At 32.8% G+C, this 26,355-nt stretch overlaps 5 protein-coding genes across 5 annotated transcripts; all 5 read left to right on the top strand.

The window, feature by feature from the left end:
- The first annotated feature begins 9,613 nt into the window (after window positions 1-9,613).
- Window positions 9,614-13,977, top strand: LOC141666893 (protein WVD2-like 3). The gene is made up of 7 exons (XM_074473137.1): window positions 9,614-9,818; window positions 10,875-11,350; window positions 11,756-11,844; window positions 11,962-12,052; window positions 12,169-12,240; window positions 12,341-12,451; window positions 13,526-13,977. Exons 2-7 carry the CDS (start codon window positions 10,883-10,885, stop codon window positions 13,820-13,822), a joined length of 1,128 nt encoding a protein of 375 aa, XP_074329238.1. The 5' UTR covers window positions 9,614-9,818; window positions 10,875-10,882; the 3' UTR covers window positions 13,823-13,977.
- Window positions 13,978-14,715: 738 nt separating this feature from the next.
- Window positions 14,716-16,215, top strand: LOC141663967 (aspartic proteinase CDR1-like). Its single transcript, XM_074469812.1, has one exon. It carries the CDS (start codon window positions 14,796-14,798, stop codon window positions 16,119-16,121), a length of 1,326 nt encoding a protein of 441 aa, XP_074325913.1. The 5' UTR covers window positions 14,716-14,795; the 3' UTR covers window positions 16,122-16,215.
- Window positions 16,216-18,621: 2,406 nt separating this feature from the next.
- LOC141663925 (aspartic proteinase CDR1-like) lies at window positions 18,622-20,129 on the top strand. The gene has a single exon (XM_074469769.1). It carries the CDS (start codon window positions 18,687-18,689, stop codon window positions 19,998-20,000), a length of 1,314 nt encoding a protein of 437 aa, XP_074325870.1. The 5' UTR covers window positions 18,622-18,686; the 3' UTR covers window positions 20,001-20,129.
- A 1,606-nt stretch (window positions 20,130-21,735) lies between these two features.
- Window positions 21,736-23,070, top strand: LOC141668836 (aspartic proteinase CDR1-like). Its single transcript, XM_074475862.1, has one exon. The coding sequence runs from the start codon at window positions 21,748-21,750 to the stop codon at window positions 23,053-23,055; it is 1,308 nt and encodes a 435-aa protein (XP_074331963.1). The 5' UTR covers window positions 21,736-21,747; the 3' UTR covers window positions 23,056-23,070.
- A 1,632-nt stretch (window positions 23,071-24,702) lies between these two features.
- Window positions 24,703-26,099, top strand: LOC141665474 (aspartic proteinase CDR1-like). The gene has a single exon (XM_074471458.1). The coding sequence runs from the start codon at window positions 24,703-24,705 to the stop codon at window positions 26,023-26,025; it is 1,323 nt and encodes a 440-aa protein (XP_074327559.1). The 3' UTR covers window positions 26,026-26,099.
- The last annotated feature ends 256 nt before the right edge of the window (window positions 26,100-26,355 follow it).

Raw genomic sequence — 26,355 nt, 5'->3', positions numbered from 1 at the left:
ATATATCTCTATTTATATTCCAGTATCTATGTTTTTACCTTTGAATGTATTAACCTTATAGGACCTCTATGAAAGTGACCTTTTGGGATGCATTTGCAGAGCTTTTTGGTGAAGCTCTAAAAGAAGAATATGAATATCCTTTGATCATTATTATTGGTAGTGCCAGAATATAGGAGTGGAACAGTATGTAAAAAGAATCTCCCAGAACATCTTTAATAGATTATAATTTATGTGATTTGGTATATTTTACTTTTTTCCAGATAAAGATGAAGTATCACATGTTAGAACAACTACCTTCTATCTTAACTACAATCACCACAGTGTTGGTTAGCTTTGAAAAATGTAGGCCTTTATCAGACTTTTGTTTAAGCATATTATTATACTCTAAGTTATTTATTATCTAACTAATTTAAGTATATTAATAGGCTGAAGGGAGATATTTTTGGTGATTGTGAACTTACAAGAAGAAGATCCAATAATATCAAATACTTTACCGTGGAAGAAATGAAGAATCTGGGTGAAGATGACATTGGGGTATTGTCAATTTTTTAATTTTTTGGATAAATGTCCTCCCATTTTACACTAATTTTTTTAACCATAACTTTGTTCGTAGAATAAAGTGATGTGTTTTCTGAAAATTGATCAAGTGCCCATCATGGAAACATGGTTTCACTATATATGCACTTCATGCTACAAGGAATGTAAACTTGTTGGCAAACAATGCCACTGCATGTTTTGTAAGAGGATTGTGCCACATCCTGAGAAATGGTATAACATTTGATAATAGAATCATATATTATTGTTATTACAAATTATGATGTGTAATCAGTTACCTAAAATGATGCATGTATGATTTATGGATATTGGCATCGAATAGCACTGGACAGATTGATATGATTTTGGAAAATTATCCAGTAATCAAGTGTATCTGCAAGTCTGTTGAAATTTTTTGATGAGGTACGAATTTGAATCCTGTATTATATTAATATGATATTCTATGTACATTAATTTGTCTTAACCTTACCTATAAACAGGGGCCTGAAGTCATGTTTCCAGCTGTTCTTAAGACCCTTGAGAATAAGGAGTACACAATGAAGATTTTGATACGCGGAGAAAATATGAAGGAAAGATCAAAGCTCTATATTGTTAAAGATATCATGGAAGGTCTGTACAATGATGAGGGTGACAGTGATAATGAACATACCAACATTAAACCTGTGCAAGAATCTTATGCAAAAGTAAGCATCAATATTATCATATATATAGGTAATAATAATATTCAATTTTATTTTCAGTATCCTCCAGTGATTCTAATTTATGTCATTGGTTTACAGGCTTCGTCGTCAACTTATCATCTGGACTCCATGTCAGAAAACAACTAGATTATGATATTAAATCTCTTGCTGAATAAAATGTTAGTTGAACGCTGTTATGTAATGCATATTTTTCAATATGATTATTACTAAATGTCTATCTATCATGATGGTACTTTAATTTTCCTTTGAATGCCAGAAGTAATATTTAAGATCAATTGTAATATGATTACATGCTTCCAATTTTGGAATGTCTCTTATGTTACAAAGATCTTTGATTCTGTTTATTTGACATAGTTTTTATGATATCATTAGTAAGTGTAATGGTGATTGTATAAAGTATGATATTTTATATGTGTAGTATGTGTCATACGTAGATATATATGTACAATAACTTGAAATTACAACAGAATGAATTATACGAATATTTTTATTCTTAATGAATCAATACGTTATCCATGGAATTACTCCAATTACAGCACAAAGATGCAAGGAGTTTGAAATAGAAATATGAAGTTCATAGGATTGTGTTTGTAATTATCCAATTTAAAGTGAATCATAAGATCAATAGCATATAATAGATTAGTTAATTGTGTGTCTTTCTTTATAGAAAATGAACCTCATATATTTGGCACAACCAAACTGAACAGCAATCACATGTTTAATCTTTAACCCATATTTCTCCACAAAGTAGCGAGGCACTATCCATAAATTTATCAAGAACAAGGTAATTGAAATGACCAGTATAAAATGGCTCTTACGAAGCATGATAAATTTAATAATATAGGCATAATACCATTTCTCCCATTTCAATTGCAATCATGTTCTATAATTTGTAGAATTGACATATCTGGTTCGTGTTTGCGTCTTTTGCATTTGACAAACCAAAGGAAAAAGCAGTGTTCATTTGTCAAGAACAAGGTAATATGAAGTACAAACCCGACAGTACTTACTTCATGCATTCCCAAGAAACATTTCTGGTGGGAAAAATTACTACTCTGAATGTGGGGTTGTCCAACTTCTTGGATAGTACTACAGTATTATCGACAGAGATTATGCAGCCTTTGTCAAATTATGACCACCCTTTCCCAAAATAAAGATCACCATGGCCCATCTATGCATATGAACCCCCAAAAAGATGAACTTGGATAACTGAGTCAAAAGTAGTTTATTTGTTGCTCTATTGGACATAACCTACAACATGCAATAAGCTTTAACAATAAGCAGGAAATTCTATGTTAAACTAAATATATATTTTTATAAATACTTTTGTGTGAGCCTTCTATCAAATGGTTGTCATCCACATAGAACTTGCAGATTTGATAACTGTTATAATATGCATTATGTCGATTACATTCTAAATATTCGATTCATCGAAACACAATATGTATAAAATGATCACTACTAGCATTTGTGTAGTTCACTTTATACTTGATTGAACATTGTATTCGTTATTATAATCAATCGGAACACAATATGGATTAAAGATTTGTAATCCAAAATTTGCCCCCCCCATGTAAAGTAGGACACATAGTTGATATTGGTTAATATTGTGCAATTGTAAGAAACGCTATTACAATCCATTAGTGTGAAAATATAAAGTATTATATGAAGTGAATGTCCATGAATAATGTAAAAGGAAGGCATAAGACATATCTTACTATTGAAATTGTGATTACTTGATATCCATTGAGAAGTATAGTCCTATTATTTTAAATAATATTGTTAAAGTTTTAAAATTTTATCAATTATTTATTTTTTTATTTTTGAGTTTTTTATTTAATTTATTTTGATCCAATTGACATTTACATATAAAAATATATGTAAAACAAATTTGGAATAAATATATCCATAAATATAGCGTAAATTAACATTTGGTATATTTGAATGAAAGTTGTGCATCCCATTCTGTATAATATACACATGCAGAATACATCAGTAAAAGTACACATGTGACATTAATGAGATACTCCGCATATAAATATCATATTAAGCAATTTTATCTTAAATTTATCGTTTAATCATTATTAACAATTTATATAACATTTCATAAATTAACTAAATCAAAAAAAAATTATTACACATAAAAATATTAAAATTTTGCACTTCATTCACGAAAAATACATTCATTGCAATAATTAACTTACTAAATATTTTTGATACACAATAATTTTCCGAATTAGTATATTCTTCCCACAAATGTTCAATTAATGCGTCTCTAAGTGAAATATGTGCCTCTTTAATTTTTATTTTTCTAAAGCGGTCCACGAATTCTTGGAATTGAGTATTTTCATCGATTGGAATAGTATCAACTTCTGGATCCGGCACTTCTGACTCTTCAATGTACTTCTATTTAAATTTTAATAAAATTATGTTTTCTCATTAATTTAAATTTTGGTTTTAAAATAAATTTTGTTAACTATTATTTATATTCTTTAATTCTTTATATAATAAAAAATTCAAAAATTAATTTAAAATCTCATAAACCACAAATAAGAAAACCATTATTTTATCTGAAACCAAGTGATCCAAATTTTGATCAGTGAACAGTAATGATCCAAATTTGGAGAGGTACTGTTCACTGATCCAAATTTGGGGTAATCTGCCCCAAATTTGGGTTATTGGATTTGTCGTTAGACATCAATAAGGATAAAAGTGAAAAATTGTTGATCATCTATGCATATTCGTAGTTACAGTTGCAGAGATTAAACAACTTGCAGAAATGATCTCTTAAATATTATTAACAGTTTATTATGATTTTATGCATTCATAAGGATTTGCTTATCATCTTGAATCGATGTCCGTGAACAAGTAAACGCGAAGTCCAACAGTTGTGATCCAAAAAATCAAAATTGGATCACCAATTAATCCAAATATTGATCCAAATTTCTGAGCAACTCTAATAGTGTGATCCAAATATTTGATTCAATTGACAATTACATATAATAATATATGTAAAACAAATTTGGAATAAACATATCTATAAACATAGCGTATATTAACATTTGGTATACTTGAATGAAAGTTGTGCATCCCAATCTGTATAATATACACATGCAGAATACATCACTAAAAGTACACATGTGACATTAATGAGATATTCCGCATATAATATCAAATTAAGCAATTTTATCTTAAATTTTATTGTTTAATCATGATTAACAATTTATTTAACATTTCATAAATTAACAAAATCAAAAAACAATTATTAGACATAAAAATATTAAAATTTTGCACTTCATTCACGAAAAATACATTCATTGCAATAATTAACATACAAATTTTTTTAAAACACAATAATTTCCCGAATTAGTATATTCTTCCCACAATTGCTCAATTAATGTGCATAATGTGCCTCTTAAATTTTTATTTATCTAGAATCTTGGAATCGATTATTTTCATCGATCGAAATAGTCTCAACTTCTGGATCCGGCACTTATGACTCTTCAATGTACTTCTATTTAAATTTTAATAAAATTATGTTTTCTCATTAATTTAAGTTTTATTTTTAAAAATAGATTTTTTTAACTATTAATTATATTCTCTAATTAATTATATAATAAAAAAATCAAAAACTTATTTAAATTTTCATAAACTACAAATAACAAAACCATTATTTTATATCAAACCAAGTGATCCAAATTTGGATCAGTTAAGATAATATTTTTTTCGTCATACATTAGTAGTCTCTGAAAAGTTTACGAAATTGCGGAAGTTAAGGCACTACTATTATTATCACAATATTAATATTTTACTTGATGTTTAATTCAACGCTAATTCGGATTAAATACCTTATAACTAAAGAACAAGATGCATGGCAATGTTAAAAAAAAGTCTACAAATGAATTGCTTAAAACAAGCAAAAATAACCTTAAATTATCCAGCAATGCCTCATCACAAATTTTGATTGCATAAGTGAGCCATTCATCAGTACATACCACTACTAAATCACAAATAACGCACTAATTAAGATCTAAGACTTCGAATCAATATTCACCCAAGTACACAAACAACAATTCAGTATGTGCACCTAATTCATTATCAGCAATGAATTCATCCCATCCAATTCCAAAACGGCACTGACGTGCTACTCGCAATGCTTGCACTACCCACTGTCTCCCACCCAACACTAATGTTGTGTTGGTTCTTCTATCTTAGTTAGAATATATAGGCCTTAAATCGGTCGCAATGTACTACAATATAACAAGAGATACATAACTGTAAATAGATATAGATAACAGAAAATGTCAACATGACAATCCTTAAGTATTAATAAACTTACAGCGCCTTGACATTTATTGTCAAGATGAGAATCTTTAAGTACAACAACGAAAGAAGCTGGTTCTTCATCAAGAATTTGGTCTTCATTAACCATCTGTTGTTGTTCTTCATCTACAAATTACAGAGCATATTGGATATATTTCAGTAGGTTTGACAGAGGTGGATAACACTAATTTTATAAACAAGATTATTACAAACCTTAATTGCTTTCCTCTAAAGAAGAGGAAATATCAATCAGTTCAATGTCTGAGTCGTTTTCTACAGAAAAGTGAATAAAATACATTAAAAAAAAGTTCATTTGGAATATTACAAACAAAAATGGTTCCAATAATGTATAGAACTGCAAATTCAATCTTTACTATTATATGTTAGATTTCATGCAAATTGGAAATATAGGAAATATAGTACCTGAGGAAGAGTTCAACTCTGATGCAGAGCTGCCCTCATCTAACCAGAAGAATAAATATATGAGTAACAATATTATGTAAGTTGTCCAAATTAGGTATCTTTCTACTTGAAAAGAAGGAAATGCACAATTAAGGTACCTTCTTCTTCAATTTGTACATTAGCCGAGGAAGAGTCCTCCTTGTCATCGTCGTCATCCGCCCAAAAGAATAAATCTAACAATTTCAGTATTATGTCAGTTATCAAAATGATGATGCTTTCTACTACAAACAAAAGAAATATATTCATTTAAAGTGACACTAACAATACATAAATTTATAGCTTCTGATTCAGGTTCTAGCACTAGATAAATTACAGAGCATATGGACTAAGTTTCAGTATATTTGACAGAGGTGGACAACAGTGATTTCATAACCAATATATGTTACACACCTTCATTGGTTTCCTCTGAAGAAGCGGCAATATCAATCAGTTGAATGTTTGACTCGTTTTCTAAAGAAAAGTTAAAAGAATGCAATGAAGGTGTATAAAGTTCAGTTTAAATATTAATAAAAATAATGGTTGTAATAATGTATATAACTGCAAATGCAATATTTACTATTACATATTATAATTCATGCAAATTTAAAATTCTGCATTACCTGAGGATGAGTTAGACTCGGTTTCATCATTGCCATAATCTTACCGGAAGAACAAATATATATATGAGTCCCAATATAATGTAAGTTGTCTACATTAAGGTAGTTTCTACTTAAAATAAAAGAAGGGAACAATTAAGGTACCTTCTACTTCAATTAGTCCATTAGCTGGGGAAGAAATAAACTCCTCTTTGTCATCATCATCATCTTCAAAGAAGAAGAAAGGTAACTTAATCATTTTTATCAAAGTTATCTAAATGATGGTGCTTTGTACTACAAATAAAAGAAATACCTTCAATTAAAGTGTCACTAACACTAGATAAGAAAATCGCTTGTGATCCAGGTTCTGGTAGTACAAAATCATCAAGGCATAAATAATCGTCATCGTCACGGAAATGAGTCCCACACTGAGAGTGCCAACTCAAACTTGCAGCTTCCAATATAAGTGAATACCAACATGTGATTACATAAAATCCTATACTTCTGCATGAACCGCTTTAGACCAAATATATTATGTGTTGCTGAACAGAATCTAAAGTTCATTACTTTCCCACCACTAAGATGAACCTCTACAATACCACGAGTCATGTTATGTCCAAATTTTTGCATAAAAAAAGAGGCACTTCCTGTAAAATTTAAATTATTTAGCAAAACTCACTAAATATTTTAGGTAAGCCATCACATAAGTACAATAATATGTATCAAAGACCAGGCTAGCATTTTCTATTGTACTCCTGTGCTTCACTTTAATAAATTTGGGAGGAATACTTGATGCAGCATATACAGTACACATTAAAATGAAAATGTGAAACATTTCTTAAAAAATGCCAACTGATCAGGTAACGAAGCAACACACAAATTGTTCGAGAAAAGTACTACTCTAAATGAATTGCTAGAAAGCTACTTCGAAATCACCAACTGATCTCCTTCATGAATATTGTAATTACGAACAAACTGAGTCCATCCTTTGTCAAAAAAAAACCCTCACCATTGACCCATTTCAGTTTAATGGTCCAGTTGAATTTACCGAATCCAATTTTAATAAACTGCACAGAATCATTCAACCTCAAAGAAGAACATGCTTGCGATGACAGAACCTACAAAAGAAAAAAAACTAACTTAAACATTGCAAAAAGATATTACCCAAAATTGCTCTTAGTCAGATATACCTTTAGGCCAGATGCTTCTATCAAATGGTTTGGCTCGATACATACAATGTGGATACCAACAAAATAGTAGTAGGCGTTATAGCGGTAACACTCAAACAATTTTGCAACTTCTAAATCACTAAATTGAAAATTTCCAGTATTCGCTTCCAAATTCTCAACATTACCTAATTGGACATTGTGGTCTAAAGTATAATCAATTGGAACACAATATGGATTAAAGATGTCTACATTAAAGTTTCCAACACTTATATACTCCATTATGACAATGTGATATGGTTTAATATTATGAAAGGACATCATATCATCCAAACCCTCAATATACTCATGGTTTTCAGAGATACGACCAGCCCATATTGCATTTGATGGCACATGTAGATTGACTTTCTTTGATAATTTTGATCCATATTTCAGATGGAAAAAAGCGGTAATTTCTACAATGAACAATACAGACCAAAATATTGATCAAATGATTGACAATAACTTAATTTCATATAGTGAAAAATGCATATCAGTGAACAAAGTTTATAAAAAGGGCTTTCAAGATATCGAAATTGGAAAAAGAGAATAGAGCGAATATTACGAATCGGCCTTTTTTGTACGAACAACCATAATTACGGCATATGAAGTTAATCTTATTGTCTTCAGAATCCATGTCACTATCAAAGAAGAAGGTACACATAAAAAACATAGATTATTAACATGCAATTGAGAGTCGCATTGTAAGTAAAAATGAATTGCAGAGCACGGATGTATTACCTGAATCGTGAAAACCCTATTTCCCCAAACAGAAGCAGAAGTTGAACATTTTCACTTTGATTCTGACTGAATATGTATTGATGAAAAGGAAGTTTGCAGGAGGTATACTAATATTCAGTCATTAAAAACCACCCCACATACTCTAATTAACTGTTTAATAAAGTCAAACTATGTGATTTTATTTACATTTTTAAAAAAATTAAAATATAACTATTTTTACTCAAAAAAATGTTGGGGCAAATTTTAAGAAATTTTAATTTTTTTTATTAATATATTGAAAAATTAAATTTAATAAAAATATAAATATCAAGTATTTTTTTATAAGAACATTTGATATTATTATTTGTTCATATAAAAGCTTTTTGGATGGTTGTTTAAAAATTCTTATTCTCCCGGAAATTAACATTTGTCTGTAATTTATTTAATATGTTCCCATGAAAACTAATTGTGAATATGTGCAACTATTTATTCAGCACTATTTTCTATCAAAATAAATTACATTTCTCTTCTTTCACATGAAATTTCAAGTTCAAACACATTATCTATTAAATCAAATCGTGTGCAACTTCTAAATAAATTAATGCATAAATCAATATTTTGTTCAAAATATTTATTTTACCAAAATCATGTTTTCCATTAACTAACATCAATTAAATTACTTTTATAATTATGAAAAAAGGTTATTTACTTAAAAAAAATATAATACCACAAAAAAAATTTATAACAAAAAAACAAGCGTAGCGGGCAAAAATACTAATATTAATAAGAAGCCAAGTAAAATAGTGTTGCTCCTGGTTCACGAACCAAACAAAGGCGTTGAGTTAAATTAAGTGGATGAAGACAATGTTTAACTTTGTTCGATTTAAAAAAAATAAAACTTGTTCTAAAATTAACAAAAAAAGACAGCATAAAATAAATTGCAATTGCGAAATAAATGTGGAGGACGTTAATGAAACAGAAAGGGAGTCCGTTATGTGTATACTACGTGACACGACGCGCATAGAATGAAGGCCAAGTAAAGTAAACGTGCGTACTTGTGTAGTATATATTAGGGGAGGGGGGGGGGCAGTAGTAGTTACCTGCGAGATTAACGGTATCGAGATTGGAGACCAACCAGACATAAATTAAACACGCACAGAGAGAGAGAGAGAGAGAGGTGGGTTCACGTAGTTGTTATTTTTGTTTGGTCCTGTAAATAATTTCTTGTTTTGTGTCCGCCAGATCGGAAACAACAGCACCAGCTGAAGGAGCTTACCGTAAGAACGCCCCCCCCCTTTTCATTTCTTATCTTTCTTCATCTGTGTTTGTTTTTACATCCCTTCTTCTTCTTCTTTTTTTCTGTGCAATATTCATTTTTTTTGTGTTTTTTACATCTTTGCTCATGTTTTCAGGTGGGGTTTTGATTTTCTTGTTGTATTTTCAAAAGTTGTTATTTTTATTAGGCTGTGCTGAGCAAAAATGGGTTCTTTTGCGTTATTAAGTTGTTATGAACGAGGGGTGATTTTGTATCTATGATTTGGGTTTAAGCATGCATTTTTAATTAGGGATTTCTTGTTCTTGCTGCTTTGTTTAATCCATATGCCTCATACTATTTTTATTATGTCCATTTATAATTATAATAATTGTAACATGTATATTCCTTAAGAATGACACCAATTCCTGATATTCCGTTTGATATGTCATTAGATGCTGTTTAATATTATTTTTATTTATTTATTTGTAACCAGACATTCAAAATTGGAGGCTGGCTGTGATTTAGACTGATCTGTTTCATAGATGGACTTGATATATCATTGTTACATAATTTACCCAAGTTGATCCGAGTTCTCTGTCAACTCAATACAAACTCAGCTTGTTATGGCAAGCTCGTTATCGGTGATGTGTTTAAATTAAATTTAATTGCTGAAATTTGAAAATTAAAATTGTAGTCATCGTGAATAAGTTCAAACCGTATTCAACCTCTAGCACAATTTTAAGTTAAACTCGAACTTCTAAATTAATACTTGGCTCGGTTTGAATTATAGCCTTACGCTCATAGTTAATCTTATGCTTTATTTGAAACATGACTTTGGCACCTTGGGATGGAAATTTTTTAAAAAAGTAGTTCAGCTATGGGTTTTCTTCATCCTGTAGATGTTTAGAGATTTAAGAGTTTATGATTTACCTACCTGTCACAGCGTGCAAACTTGGTACAATCAAGTACCTATTCCTTAGTCACCAATGTTGTGGAATTCTTGACATGCTTCTTCTAGGAAAAGATGAACCTGATATAATAATTTGGCTAAAGAATTGCAATACCTTGTTTTTTTCAGGCAGGGTGATGGGTAGAGACACTACAGGTATCCGTGTTGATAAAAAGCTCAATGGTCACACTGTCAAGTCAAATGGTGTCTCGCATGATGCAACTTCCCATATTAAAGGTGAAAATGGGGAAGCTGAGAACACTGTGGTAGAGAATCACACTGTTGAAGATTCACTTGATGAAGAATGTCAAGAGGAGAAGCAAGATGTCTTAAGTGTCAAAATCATAAACTGTGAGGTTGGTACTCCGGATGAGAAATCCCAGAAACCTGAAATCCAGAAGTCAAGTGAAAAGACTCTAATCTCGCCAGTTAAACCTGCCACAGGCTCTTCAGGTGCTGATTTTTTCCGAGCGGACTCCAAAGTTTCTCAATCATCCAGTGCTAAGACTGAGAAACAGGCCTCAATTTCAACTGCTGATTCTGATGCCAATATTTCACCAAGCATAAAAGATTTTCATTTCCCCGAGGATCCAGAAAATTTAGAGGTCTGTCATATAAGTCATGTTTTAATAAGTTTGGTTAAGCTTGAAATTATTTATTATTTTTCTAGTGGCCGAGTTTTATTTGTTGTTGCTGACTAGGTTTCTGATTACTAACCTGATAGATGTAAACAAATATGATTTTGCAGAGCATATCGAGACTGATGCATGAAAGTGAATCACAAATTGATCAATGCACTTGAACTAGAAATCTAGGGAATAGTAATTTAACCTAGGAACTTGATCTCAATATAGTAGAATGATGTCTACCATAATAACTATGGTAAACTGAGAAATTTTTGAATAGTGATTAGAGTTTTGAAATAAAAAGCCAGACACTATTGCACTAAGTTTATATTATTCGACTATATAGATGTGTTTCTGACCATGGGATTATTATTTTTTCATTAGCGGCCTTCTCGTTCAACTGCAAAGAAGCTACAACAACCCTATAATAAAAAATTTCACGATGATGAAGATAATTGGTCGATGGCTTCCTCGTATCCTTTGTACTTGTTTTATCTCGTTGGATTCCTTTCCCTCTCAAAATTTTTATAAAGTTTGTGTCTTTTAAATATCCTTGTTTTGAAAGTTAATGTATCCTTAGCGAAGCATAGTGCTGCAGCTTCTGTTCAGACAGTCAGATCGGTTACAGTTCCTGTAGCCCCCTCATTTTCATCTGCTGAACGTGCCGCAAAACGCAAAGAGGTAATTACATTTTACTCTTCTATAAATTTTGTTTCAGACCATGTCTTCTGTTCTGTTGGTTTAGTGTGCAGGGCATTTTTTCCTCCTTAATTACCAACTCACTCTTTCCTTTTTAGTTCTACAAAAAGTTGGAGGAAAAACACAAAGCTCTGGAAGCAGAAAAAAAGGAATATGAAGCAAGAATGAAGGTAAATTTCTACCAATTGAATGATATCACATATTGATGAAATCATGCTAAGGATTTGCAACCTATCCTAACTTGTTTCCTCATTCGAAATGGTCAAATAGGAGGAGCAAGCAGCAGCTATTAAGCAGCTCCGACAAAACATGGTTGTTAAAGCAAAACCAGTTCCTAGCTTTTATCGTGAAGGTCCGCCACCGAAGGTTGAGCTTAAGAAGGTACTTTTTTCAGGCAACTCCTTGGGTTTGAGTTTCTTGTATTCATAAACAAATTGAGCTGATAGTCACATCTTAAATGCAAATATTCTTACTTCAGTCATGCCCCTTGACAGTCCTCTAAAATGACATGCAGCACATTTGCAAGTGGCAAACTGGCACAATATGATATGACAGATAAACATTATATACTTTAGTAATTTATGTAGCATATTAAAATTTAAAAAGTATAATTACTATCATTTCTATACACATTCGGTACACACTTTTAAAAAAGTTGCAATACGGATCTCTCACCTAGTGTTTCCTGTGCACCTAAATATGGGTTTGGAAGGGTATTTTTTAGTTTCTCTTGGTGTACATATGAAAGTATAGATGGTTGTTTTTTGCGGTGGAGTTGATTTAATTGCATTAAGGTCTATCATCCAGTTTTATGTGTATATACTACAAAATAATGAGTTACTAATGAATTAGTATAAGAGTTGTGTGTAATACAAGGGAAGGCAGAATTCAAAGAAATAAAAAATATAGATTGCGTGTATTCCTTAAAAATTTATGCATTTCTCTGTCCTTTATATAAATATACACATACTTGATACGAAGTGCAAATTGTTTGTGTTGCATATAAAGAGAGGAATACGAGGCAGGGACGTTACACACACTTACACCTGACACCGTGCCTCAGCACCCTTCAAAGGAAATAAAATTGTGCTATTCGGGATAATATGTTTACAATATTATCATATAACTTCTAAATTTTCATAATTCGTTAATTTTACAATATGTTTTTGATGGAATGGAATTCTTATGACTTAAATAATAAGCTTTGAGACAGTTTGAGTATAAAAACAACAAAATTCATTGAATATGAAAGCTTCATATTGTTTATGCTTAATTGAAGAAGCTTGTAGCTAGCTCTGATTTTACAAATTTACCAATTTAGCTTCTGTATAGCCACACCTTTCCTTCACTTAGGTAACTAAGTTATATTAGCTTATTACTGTTTTCATGTCATACCTGAACCACTATGATTTCTCTCACACGTTGAGATTAACTATTTAGTTTGTTTGATACCAGTTACCAGTGACACGTCCGAAATCACCAAACTTAACCCGGAGAAAGAGCTGCGGAGATGCTGTTAAGTCATCAGTGGAAAAAGGATCATGTCCCCGTGGAATTCGACACAGCCTTGGCACTATCAGAGAAGGTAATAATACTGCCAACAACATTAGAAACAAAAATCAGATTAATGGGCGTATTGGAAATGGCAATTGCAAACCCAAGGATCGGGTTAAACAGGAAACTGAGAAACAGAAAGCATCACCAAGGAAAATAACTGCTGAAAGGACTTCTGACATCTCTGTTGAGTCGTAAAGTTTTTAATATTTTCGAAATTTTAAAAGGGAAAAGGTTGTCAACTCTAGAAGTGGTTCTTGTCCTGTTATTGCAATATTCTTAGGTGTATATTTTAATGCGGATTTGTAGTGATACATATTATATAAAATATAAGATATAATATTCTAAAGAAAGTTATGTGCTTCCTGGCTTTGGCTTTATTATAGCTGTGAAACATAGAAGATTATTACCAAATTATCAAATCGTAGCTGCATCTTCAGAGATTATTATTCCGTAATCAAATTGTAGTTGCATCTTAATTTTTTAAGAGATGATTATTTCGCTATCAAATTGTAGTTGCATCTTCAGAGATTATTATTCCTTTATCAAATTGTAGCTGTATCATTAGAGAGTATTTATGCTTGTATCTATGTATTTATTCATATCACACTATTAGTTGTTTCTTGAAACATACGAGTATGTTAGGAGAAAACTTCATTCAACCAAGAAGTGCAAGCCGATAAGTAATAAATTTGTCATAAATATATATATAAAAAAAATTGTTTCACCTTAAATAATTTTCACATTTTATAGAAAGCACATTATTTCAATTATATGAAAATAAGGCACACTCATGTTTCACGTCTCTTTCTTATTTATATAATCACATAATTCTTAAGATAGAAAAAAGATGTACTAGTGTATCTAACGTAAAAAAAAGCAATAAAACTTTATACAATATGTTATTTGTTTAAACAAGCTTCAACATTTCCAAACACCCCTCCCAAATATAAGAAAATGTTTAAATGTCAAATCCTCTGCCCTCTGTAACTTACCTATCACCAACCCGTGATTTGAATTATTATTTTAATAATAATATAATTTTTTTTTTTGGCATCACTGGCACTCATTCTCCAATATAAATTGTGTGGACTACTCCACAGCCAACATTCACCACCTTTCTCTCCTTACCATATGATCCCCCCTTGATTCTAATTGCAAAACTCAAACAATGCAGCAGATCATTCCTAGACTTCTCCTCTGCTTCATCACTCTTTGCTTTCTTACTTCTCCTATACAATCAAGTCCTTCTTCTGGTTTTAGCGTCGACTTAATTCACCGTGATTCTCAGCTTTCACCATATCATAATGCATCAAAAACTTATTATGACAATCTTCGTGACTCAATTCACCTCGATATGGCTAGATATTCTCGCATATTTAAACAAAAACTTGCTTCATCTCCATCAACAATACAATCTCCCTTGACATGGGACAATGGAGGATACCTCATGAAAATCTCTGTCGGGACGCCACCAGTAGACCTCCTAGCAGCTGCTGATACCGGCAGTGATCTCACATGGATACAATGCAAGCCATGCATTCAGTGTTACAAACAAGTAAATCCTTTATTCGACCCCAAAAGTTCCTCCACTTACAAAATCCAACCGTGCCAATCAAAAGTTTGTCAACAGCAACTTTCTTGTGGTGATAAAAACCATTGCCACTATCAAGTTTTATACGGAGAGGGATCGTTTAGTAAAGGTGATATTTCGTTGGAGTCATTTACATTCGGAACAACCTCAGGCAAGTCGGTCGTTGTCCCCAAAATTTCTTTTGGTTGCGGACACGAAAACGGTGGGCAGTTTGACAAATTCATGGACGGCATCGTAGGCCTAGGGAATAGTGATCTGTCAATTGTTAATCAGCTAAGCCACACCATCAATGGCAAATTTTCGTATTGTATGGTGCCTCAAAATTTAAACGCGACTAGCAAAATCAGTTTTGGAAGCGAAGCGATTGTGTCAGGATCAGGCGCCCAAACCACTCCTTTCTTTACCAGAGATATAGTAGGAGCGAGCTTATTTTACTTTCTCAACCTGGAGAGTGCTAGCATTGGAGAAAAACATATCAAATTCGAGACAAAAACATACCCAAACAATGCGAATGCCAAGAATGGTAATGTTATTATTGATTCAGGGACTACATTTACATATTTACCCACAGACTTCTACCAGAAGATTGAACATGAATTTAAGAGAATTGTATCTTTAAAACCGGTTGAAGGAGAATCGAGTCTAAGCCTTTGCTACAAGAAAGAGGAGGGTTTTGAAGAAAGGGTGCCAACAATTACGTTCCATTTTACGGGAGCTGATTGGGAGCTGGATATATTAAACACCATGGTAGCTATGGAAGATGGTAGGCTTTGCTTCAGCATAGCAGATGGCAGAGATAGTGTAGCCATATTGGGGAATATGCAGCAGATGAATTACTTGGTTGGATATGATTTGAATGCCAAGACCTTGTCGTTTAAGAAAACTGACTGCACCAAATACTAAACATATACTAGTAAGCTGTGATTTTTGATGTTTAAGAGTTATATAAACCTGCAGAGAGTCTGGTAATAAGAACAATTGCACGTTTATTTGGTAATTCGACTGAATCTACAAATTTTGTTTGTGTACATTCATCTATCAAAGTCCCCGACTAGATAAACGAATCCAGTAACTGGTAAATGGTTGGCTGGTATAAAAATTATATGAATCAACGCTTGCAACCTTGAGCCAGTTTGTGACCTGTAGTATCTTTCCTTTGCGAATCACTTGTCATGAATATTGTCTCATTGTCTGTGGGTGCGGCACTCAAACAAATTTAGTTCTCCAGGCCGATTTACTATGTATGATTTTGGAAACTCCACATTCATTGTTCATTTCATCATTTTTTTCTGTTAATTATCATTTATCATAAGATCTTTTACTTGAAATGAAGTAGTAGCTCTTTGAAGTTATCATATACTACAAGGATAGGATTGTATTAAGTAGTCTCTTTAATAAGTAGTAGGTTAATCCCAGGGCCATGCATGTTTGTTTCGTTTGTTTTGTAAAAATTTGTCAAAGGTTTTCAAGAAATAATCTTTAAATTATGGTATTTTATGTTTGTTTTGTTGAATTAGAGGACATTATAATTTCTCTAATACTTGATGAAAATAATATTATTTTATTCCATTTTACAAGTTATTTTTTAAATAATTATAATCCACTCATTATAATCTCATGTGAAACGGATGTAGAATTGAAAAAATTTAAGTACCATGTTTCATTTACAAAGACTATCTCTCAAAGTAAATATAAGATAAAATTTTAAAATATTATAATTCAATCCAGCACTTTATCATTTCAAACAAATATATGATATGACTAATTTTGATGAGATTAGTTATCCCCAACTTATTATATGGATTATAAATTCCATGAAACTTTTCATGAAACAAACATGATCTCACAGCATCATGTTTGTTTTATGTCATTAAGTATGACATAATATTATGATTCTTTAAATTTTCCTATTTCATATTTATTTTGTAAAAAATTAGTGAAGGGTTATTCAAATATTATAACCTTTGTTTTGTTGGAGCAGATAATCATTCGGAGCTATTATTTTATTCTCTTACAAGTCATTTTTTAAAGAAATATAATTCCCTTATTGTAATGTGAAACAAAAGGATTATATTCCAAGACTATCCTCAAAACAACATATAATAAAATTTTAAAGAATTATAGTATAATCCTACCCTTAATCCTTCCAAATAAATAAACATATGATAAGATTACTTAATCAATAAGACTAATTTTGATTGAATTAGTTATTTCCGAATTTATAATTTCATGAAATAAATATGACCCTAGTGTTTTTTGGATCGAGAAGAAATATAATTTACCATGATTCTCACTTAACATATCCCTTAGTAAGACTCAACAATAAATTTAACGGGAAATTCAGCTAATCGATCCAAACCAAAAGTGAAAAACAAAAAATTGAAACGACTCAAGGTTCTAACCAAACCGGTAAAAACCGAATAAATACTTAATATATATAAATATTTCATATTTAAATTATGTAATTCATATAAAATTTAGAATATAATTCACTAAAATTCTCTTAATATAGTGTGTCATCAAATTAGTTTAATGTGTTGTTAGACTGTCTCGTGCATTTTGGATGCCCTAATTTATTTACTGGTGTTTTAAAGTCCTTTATTTGAACTATATATTTTTAATTTATAAAGATTTTAAAAATTAAAAATATGAAAATCGCAATAACATGCTAATTTTGGAGGGTATAAAATTATAACAATAAATGTTAAACTAAGAAATTATAAATATTCTCATTTTTAAATGTGCAAAACTTTAAAATAAATTACTATAATTAATTTAGCTGATATTATTTATTAATGGGTAATATTGTCAAATTATCTTTCACGACATGGCTGATCAAAAACAATTTTTTATACACTTAGAGTTTTAAAAAATTAAAGAGGCATAAAATGACACTAAAAATGTGGTACCTAAAAATTTGATGTACAAGTCTCATCAGCTTGTTAAATCAACTTGCTCAAGCTTAAACGAATTAAAGTTCTTAGATTAGTCCATTGTTTATTATGTACAAGTTTTAAATAATGGTTGTTAAGTATTATCAAACTTTCTAGTTTAATTTCATCTGTCATACCATTGTAGAACATCCGTGTAGTTAATTGTAGGAAGGTTTAGAAAACATGCCCCTAAAGCCCCAATATTGTTGCTTGCTTGGATTGTAAACTGTCTTTTCTAGCTTTTTTACTTTAATTTTTATATGAAATGAATTCATTGTCGTTTTCAACATTTTCAAACAATATTTCCAAATATAAAAGAATGGTTAAATGTCATCTTTTGTAACATAGTACACATACTACTCAGCAACACAGCAAACCCATGATTTCAGATTACTTTTTCAATTTTTTTTAATTATTTTTTTTGCATGATTTGCACTTATTCTCCCATATAAATTGTGTAATCCTCAACACAACATTCACCACCTTTCTCTAAACCTTACCGTACCCTTAACTCTAACTGCAAAACTATAACACAATGCAGATCATTCCAACTCATTTTCTCTGCTTTATAATCAGTCTTAGCTTGCTTGCTTCTCCTATACATTCAACTTCATCTGGTTTTACCATCGACTTAATTCATCGTGATTCTCAGCTTTCTCCGTATTATAATGCATCAAGCAATTATTATGACATTCTTCGAAACTCACTTCGTCGCTCAATCACTAGATCTTCTCGCATCTTTGCACAAAAACCTGTTTCATCTCCATCAACAATACAGTCCCCATTAATACCATACCCTGGAGAATACCTCATGAAAATCTCTGTCGGAACGCCACCTCAAGACTTCCTAGCAGTTGCTGATACGGGCAGTGATCTCACATGGATACAATGCAAGCCATGCATTCAATGTTACAAACAAATCACTCCTCTTTTCGACCCCAAAAAATCCTCCACTTATAAAAACCAACCGTGCCAATCAAAAGTTTGTAAACAGCCACTTGTCTGTGGTGCTGAAAACATTTGCAACTATGGAGTTACATATGGAGATGGATCACATAGTTCAGGTGATATTTCCTTGGAATCATTTACATTTGGAGCTTCCTCAGGAAAGCCCGTTGTTCTCCCCAAAGTTTCTTTTGGCTGCGGACACATAAACGCAGGGCTTTTCAACAAATTCACTGACGGCATTGTAGGCCTGGCGAATAGTGATCTGTCAATTGTTAATCAGTTAAGTCACGCTACCAATGGCAAATTTTCGTACTGTATGGTTCCTTTAGAATTAAACGTGTCTAGCAAAATCAGTTTCGGAAGCCATGCCATTGTGTCGGGATCAGACGTCCAAACGACCCCGTTCTTTACTAAAGAAGGTGAATACAGCTTATTTTACACTCTCAATCTTGAGAGTGTTAGTATTGGAGATACAAAAATCAAATTCGTGACAGAAACATACCGGACCAATGCTAATGACAAAGCTGGTAATATTATTATTGATTCGGGGACAACATTAACATTATTACCCAGTGACTTCTACCTAAAGATTGAAGATGAATTCAAGAGACGTATATCTTCAACACCAGTTGAAGCAGAACCAGATTTTAGCCTATGCTACAAGAAACATGAGGGCTTTGAAAGAAAGGTGCCAAAAATTACTTTTCATTTTACGGGAGCTGATTGGGAGTTGGGTGTATTAAACACCATGTTAGATATGGGAGATGGTAAGCTTTGCTTTTCCACGGTGCCAACTGTCGAAGCAGTTTTTGGGAATTTGCACCAGATGAATTATTTGGTTGGATATGATTTGGTTGGCAAGACTGTATCGTTCAAGAAAACCGATTGCAGCAAACACTAGAGAAATTTAAGTTGGTTGCCTGATTCTAATTGTATTGAAATAAGTTATGTTAATGTTCTGTGAAGCATTCATCAAGAAGAGGTCCTAATGATAGGATGAAATATGAATTAAACTATAATACTCTAGCTACACTATCCGTTTCTTAAATACTTTCCGTTAAAAAGTTGGTTCTATGAACAATTGCAGCCTGCAAAGTTCAGATATTATTTGCTGAATGCTATTATTGCAACACAACAGAAATTAAAATACTTCTGAATATACAAACTTCATCTTTCAAAGTTTCTGACTTCATAGATGAAGCCATTAACAGGTAAATCCTGATTAGCTGGTGTAGAATATAAAACCTCTCCAAGTAACCTGATAAATCGATAGAAACAAAATAACCAAATTGCAATGGCTGACCACAAGGAGAGTGCTGCATGACTATATATGAAGCATAAATTGATCAATCCTCTCGATTCTCCCATGCAGCATTAGTTAGTAATTCATGGAATAGTAATTTGATCAAGAAACTGGATCTCATTGTGCTAGAATGATGCCTACCATAATAACTGTGATAAAGGAGCAATTTAGAATTAGTAATCACTACATATGGATTTTCTAATCTGACAATTGTTTAATTAGATGCCTTTTCATTCGGTGGCAAAGAAACTACAACAATCCTATCATAATAAAATTCATGATGTCGAGGATAATTAACAATTAAGCTATCTCAGCTTATTGCTATTTTACATGTCATACCTGTACCACTATCATTTATCCACTCTCAGAATTAAACTATTTGGTTTGTTTGATGCCAGTTGCCAGTGACATGTCCGAAATCAACAAACATAACCTGCAGGCCGGAGAAGGAGGTGTGTAGATGCTGTCAAGTCATCAGTGGAAAAGGGATCATAATCCCCAGGAACTCGACACAAACTTGGCATTGTTGGAGAAGGTAATAATAATACTGTCAACAATGTTAGGAACATGAACCAGATTAATAGCCGGGATGGTAATTCTAATTGCAAAATTCACTACGAGAATGGACACTTTGTGACTATTCAAAACCATTTCAAGTTGGCTCTTCATCAATCTCAACTGGTTTCTCATCTCCTGCAATTCAGTTACCCGGGTCCTCATTTCCTGGAGTCCAACCTGCATCTAATGATAATTTTAATTTTCAAAGTCCGAGCTACTGTAACGAGATGTTGCAGTATTGCGACTACTTCTGGACATAATGTACTTTGTGACGAACCCATGCCATAAATCTGGTTCCTCTCATCTGACCCCCAACAGCGTCAAGATCTTCATCAACTAGTTGAGTTTCTGATGAACCTTCAATGCGCTGAGAACGCTGCTTACGGAGTTCCTCGATCTTCTTTCTACAAGATTATTGCAACACAACGCATCAAAAGACTTCGATGAAAAACTATTACTCTCATATACTAACTGCAATTAAGACCTGGAATCTGTGAAACTTTTTTCTTAAATAATCACTCCTCAATAATATATTATTTTCAATAAACATAATCCACTTTTCTGAACAGATAATATAACATATAAAACACATGTATAAATACTACGCGGCAACATAAATTACTTACCTTAATATTAGCAATCCGAAAGTTTTCAAAATTTTCAAACAACGTTTTTAAATGTAAATGATTTACTCTTTTTGCATGATTTGCACATATCCTCCCATATAAATTGTGTACTTCTGAACACCCAACATTCATCACCTTTCTCCAGTTGCAAAACTTAAACAATGGATATGATTCCAACTCTTTTCCTCTGCTTCATAATCAGTCTTAGCTTGCTTGCTTCTCCTATACATTCAACTTGTTCTGGTTTTAGCATCAACTTGATTCACCGCGATTCTCCACTTTCCCCATATTATAATTCATCAATGTCTTACTCTGAAATTATCCGCAACTCCATTCGCCGCTCAATGATTAGATCATTTCATATCTTTGCACCAAAGCTTGCTTCATCTCCACCAACAATACAATCTCCATTAACACCAGGATTTGGAGATTACCTCATGAAAATCTCTGTCGGAACGCCACCTCAAGACTTCCTAGCAGTTGCTGATACAGGCAGTGATCTGACATGGATAAATTGCAAGCCATGCACTGAATGTTACCAACAAAGCGCTCCTTTGTTCGATCCCAAAAAATCCTCCACTTACAAAATTCAACCGTGCCAATCAAAAGTTTGTCAAAAGCCACGTTTTTCTTGTGATAATAACTTTTGCAACTATCAAGTTACGTACGAAGATGGATCATTTAGTACGGGTGATATTTCCTTGGAGTCATTTACATTCGAAACAAGCTCTGGCAAACCAGTTGTTGTCCCCAAAATTTCTTTTGGTTGCGGGGACACAGCTGGTGGGAATTTCGACAATTCCACTGACGGCATTGTAGGCCTGGGGAATAGTGATCTGTCAATTGTTAATCAGTTAAGAAATACTATCAATGGCAAACTTTCGTATTGTATGGTTCCTTTTAAATTAAACGTGACTAGCAAAATCAGTTTTGGAAGCGATGCGATTGTGTCAGGATCTGGCGTTCAAACGACTCCGTTCTTTACAAAAGATCAAGACTTATCTTACTATCTCTACCTTGAGAGTGTTAGCATTGGAGAAGCAAATATCAAATTTGAGAGCGAGTCATACATGCACAATGTGAATAACAAGGATGGTAATATTATTATTGATTCGGGTACCACATTAACATTTTTACCCAGTGAATTTTACCAGCTGGTTGAAGATGAATTCAAGAAAAGTATATCTTCAACACCAGTAGAAGGAGAAGAAGAATTAACGCTGTGCTACAAGAATGAGGAGGGTTTTGTAGAACAGGTACCAACTATTACTTTTCAGTTTCCGGGAGCTAAACTGGAGTTAGGTGTATCAAACACCATGTTAGAAATGAGAGATGGTAAGCTCTGCTTTGCCATAGCACCAGGCGGTTCAACAATTTTTGGGAATGTGCAGCAAACGAGTTATCTGGTTGGATATGATTTGGAAGGCAAGACCTTGTCATTTAAGAAAACTGATTGCACCAAACTCTAAAGATGTATGTATTCACCTGGTTTCTTGATGTTATTGTTATCAAATATGTTATCAACATGTATGGTGCAGGGTTTAGACTCTACATTTGGTTTAAACCTTCACTATTCATCATCCTATTTATTTTTGAAATGTTAAAAAGAAAAAAGAGTGAACAGACTATAAAACCTCAATCTTCAAACTTCCTTTGTGTAACATTACACCAAAATTTTGACACTCAATGACAAGATCATCTCCACCAACAATACAATCTTCTCTGACAGCAGTCACCGGAGATTACTTCATGAAAATCTTTGTCGGAACGCTTCCTCTAGAATTCCTAGCAGTGGCTGATAAAGGCAGTCATTTGACATGGATAGATGGCTGATACAGGCAGTCATTTGACACAGCGCAAGCCATGCATTGAATATTACAATCAAGACTCTCCTTTATTTGACTCTGAAAAATCTTCTATTTTACATCCATCTTTCCATGGAATATTTTTATATTCGAATCATACCCAGGCAACCGATTCGTATTCCCCAATGTTTCTTTTGGTTGTAGACAGTAGACACTTGTACCGTGGAATATTCTTCGAATTAAGTTAATTAGTTAAGTGATACTACTAATGACAAATTTTGGTATTGGATGGTGCCTCTAAGCTCAAATGTGTCCTACAAAGTCAATTTTGGAAGCGCTGCGTTTGTAATTGGATAAGGGGTGTGTTAAACACCATGTTAGATATGGAAGATGGCGTGCTTTGCCTTTAAATGGGACCGGCCATTGGGGCAGTTCCAGAAATGTGCAGCAGCTGAACTATTTGGTTGAATACGATTTGGATGTCAAGACCTTTGTCGTTTAAGAAAACTGATTGCAGACCACAATGTTATAGCTGGTTTCGCGATATTATCATCGTGACTGCAGTTATATATCCTCGTGTTCCATATACATAATATAAGCATTCATCATGTTCTAACAAAAATTGCAGACTGCAAAAGTCAAAATATATAATGATCGTTGGCCAACATGCATTTCATAAAGTTAGCAATTAGATAATGGACGTTGCATCAATGTTGTCTATATACTACATAATTCTACAAAAAAACATGTCACTAGAGTCTAACCATTAAACTATCAGCAGCATATTCATATACATCTTAACATTACATATTACATTATCACATATCTATCCTTCTACACAAACTTATCCCCTGTACATGACTTGTATCATCACAAATATTACATTTACTTTCTTCAAAGGAATAAAATGTGAAATTATCAAGAATATTAGATGATACGCATTCTTAACAATTGGACCCAACACAACTTAGATCTCCAAAGCAAAAATATGAAATTACCAAGAATATTAGATGATACACATTCTTAATAATTGGACCCAACACCAGCTCAGATCTCTTATTCTGCTTTAATGTTAAATTGAATCAATTAAAAGTTATGAGCCTATATGTGTGAATGATGCATATAATTTGTTAAAAATGGGATTAGGATGATTTAGAACACCTTTCCAAATATAACATGAATTGCTAAATGTCATACTCTTTGCCCTGACTAGCATGACAGTAGTCCATGATTCAATTCTATTATTTCAATACTCTGCACTTTTTAAATTGTGCTCTTCTGGACATGATTCTATTATGCAAAACTCGAATAATGGAACTGATTCCATGTCTTCTACTCTGCTTCATGATCAGTCTAAGCTTTCTTACTTCTCCTATACGACCACGTTCTTCTGGTTTTAGCATCAATTTGATTCATCGTGATTCTCAGCTTTCTCCGTATTATAATGCATCAAGCACTCACTATGACAATATTAGAAACTCACTTCTCCGCTCAATGATTCGATCATCTGATATCTTTACACCAACGCTTGCTTCACGTCTGCCAACAATACGATCTCCGTTGACACCGGAAGGTGGAGAGTACCTCATGAAAATCTCTGTTGGCACTCCCCCTCTAGACTTCCTAGTGGCTGTTGACACTGGAAGTGATCTGACATGGGTACAATGCAAGCCATGCACTGAATGTTCCAAGCAACGCGCTCCTTTATTCCATCCCAAAAAATCTTCCACATACAGAAAACAACCCTGCCAATCAAAAGCTTGTCAAACTTTGCAGCCACCATTATGCGATCATAAAAACTTTTGCAAGTATGAGGTGTTTAACGGAGATCATCTCTCACATAGTATTGGTGATCTTTCCTTGGATTCATTCGTATTCGAATCAACCTCGGGGAAGCCGGTCATTCTCCCAAAATTTTCTTTTGGTTGTGGACACCTAAACCGTGGGAGATTCAACGATTTGACTAATGGCGTTGTAGGTCTAGGGAACGGTGATCTGTCAATCTTTAATCAAGTAAGTGATACTATCAAAGGCAAATTTTCGTATTGTATGGTGCCATTAAAATTAAGAAACGTGTCCAGCAAAATCAGTTTGGGAAAAGATGCACTTGTGTCAGGATCCAGAGTCCAAAAGACTCCACTATATACTAAAGATCAAGACACATTTTACTATCTAAACCTCGAGAGTGTCAGCATTGGAGATACAAATCTGAAATTCGAGACAAAGGCTAACGCAAACAATGCTGATGGCAGTACCGGTAATATCATTGTTGATACCGCGTCTATCGCAACATATCTTCCAAGACAATTCTACCAGAAGATTGAAGATGAACTCAAGAGAATTATACCCTTAACTCCAGTCGAGAGAGAAGAAGTTTTGAGGCTTTGCTACAAGATAGAGGAAAATGTTGAAGAAAAGGTGCCAAGAATTACGTTCCATTTTACGGGAGCTGATTGGGAGTTGGATGCACTAAACACTGTGCTAAAAATGCACAATGGTAAGTCTTGCTTGTCTATAGCACCGGGTGCTAGCAAAGCTATATTCGGGAATTTGCAGCAGATGAATTTTTTGGTGGGATATAATTTGAATGACAAGACCTTGTCGTTCAAGAAGACTAATTGCACCAAATACTAGACTTTAAATAGTTGGTTTTGGTACGTAATTGTTTATGGATTTAGTTACGTCAATGTTTTTAGGTAGTCAGCATTCATCATGGCACAATGGGAGTAAGAATAACAGTTCATTTCCCGAGCTACTAATTGTTTTCCACAATCCGTGTCTCTGTTTGTATCAGCGGTGAGTATGGTTTTGTTTGTTTTTATTTTATTTTCGTAATTGCATTTTGCCTCTTCAGCTATCATCCAAAACCACATTTATATTAGGACTTTGTTAAAAACACTTCACCACACTTAACTTTCTAAATCTTATACATGTCATGCACACTTTAACAATTTTATGTTAAAT

The sequence above is a fragment of the Apium graveolens genome, chromosome 6 (assembly GCF_009905375.1).
Source record: "Apium graveolens cultivar Ventura chromosome 6, ASM990537v1, whole genome shotgun sequence".
In the NCBI taxonomy this organism is placed as follows: Eukaryota; Viridiplantae; Streptophyta; class Magnoliopsida; order Apiales; family Apiaceae; genus Apium; species Apium graveolens.
This window is presented reverse-complemented; position numbering and strand designations above follow the sequence as displayed.

Excerpts from the sequence above, each read along its gene's own strand:
- LOC141665474 (XM_074471458.1), top strand. The coding sequence starts at position 24,703 with ATGGAACTGATTCCATGTCTTCTACTCTGCTTCATGATCAGTCTAAGC.
- LOC141668836 (XM_074475862.1), top strand. The coding sequence starts at position 21,748 with ATGGATATGATTCCAACTCTTTTCCTCTGCTTCATAATCAGTCTTAGC.
- LOC141666893 (XM_074473137.1), top strand. The coding sequence starts at position 10,883 with ATGGGTAGAGACACTACAGGTATCCGTGTTGATAAAAAGCTCAATGGT. Across the intron at positions 11,351-11,755 it reads AGGATCCAGAAAATTTAGAG|CGGCCTTCTCGTTCAACTGC; the intron begins GTCTGTCATATA and ends TTTTTTCATTAG. Across the intron at positions 12,053-12,168 it reads GTGCCGCAAAACGCAAAGAG|TTCTACAAAAAGTTGGAGGA; the intron begins GTAATTACATTT and ends TTTCCTTTTTAG.
- LOC141663967 (XM_074469812.1), top strand. The coding sequence starts at position 14,796 with ATGCAGCAGATCATTCCTAGACTTCTCCTCTGCTTCATCACTCTTTGC.
- LOC141663925 (XM_074469769.1), top strand. The coding sequence starts at position 18,687 with ATGCAGATCATTCCAACTCATTTTCTCTGCTTTATAATCAGTCTTAGC.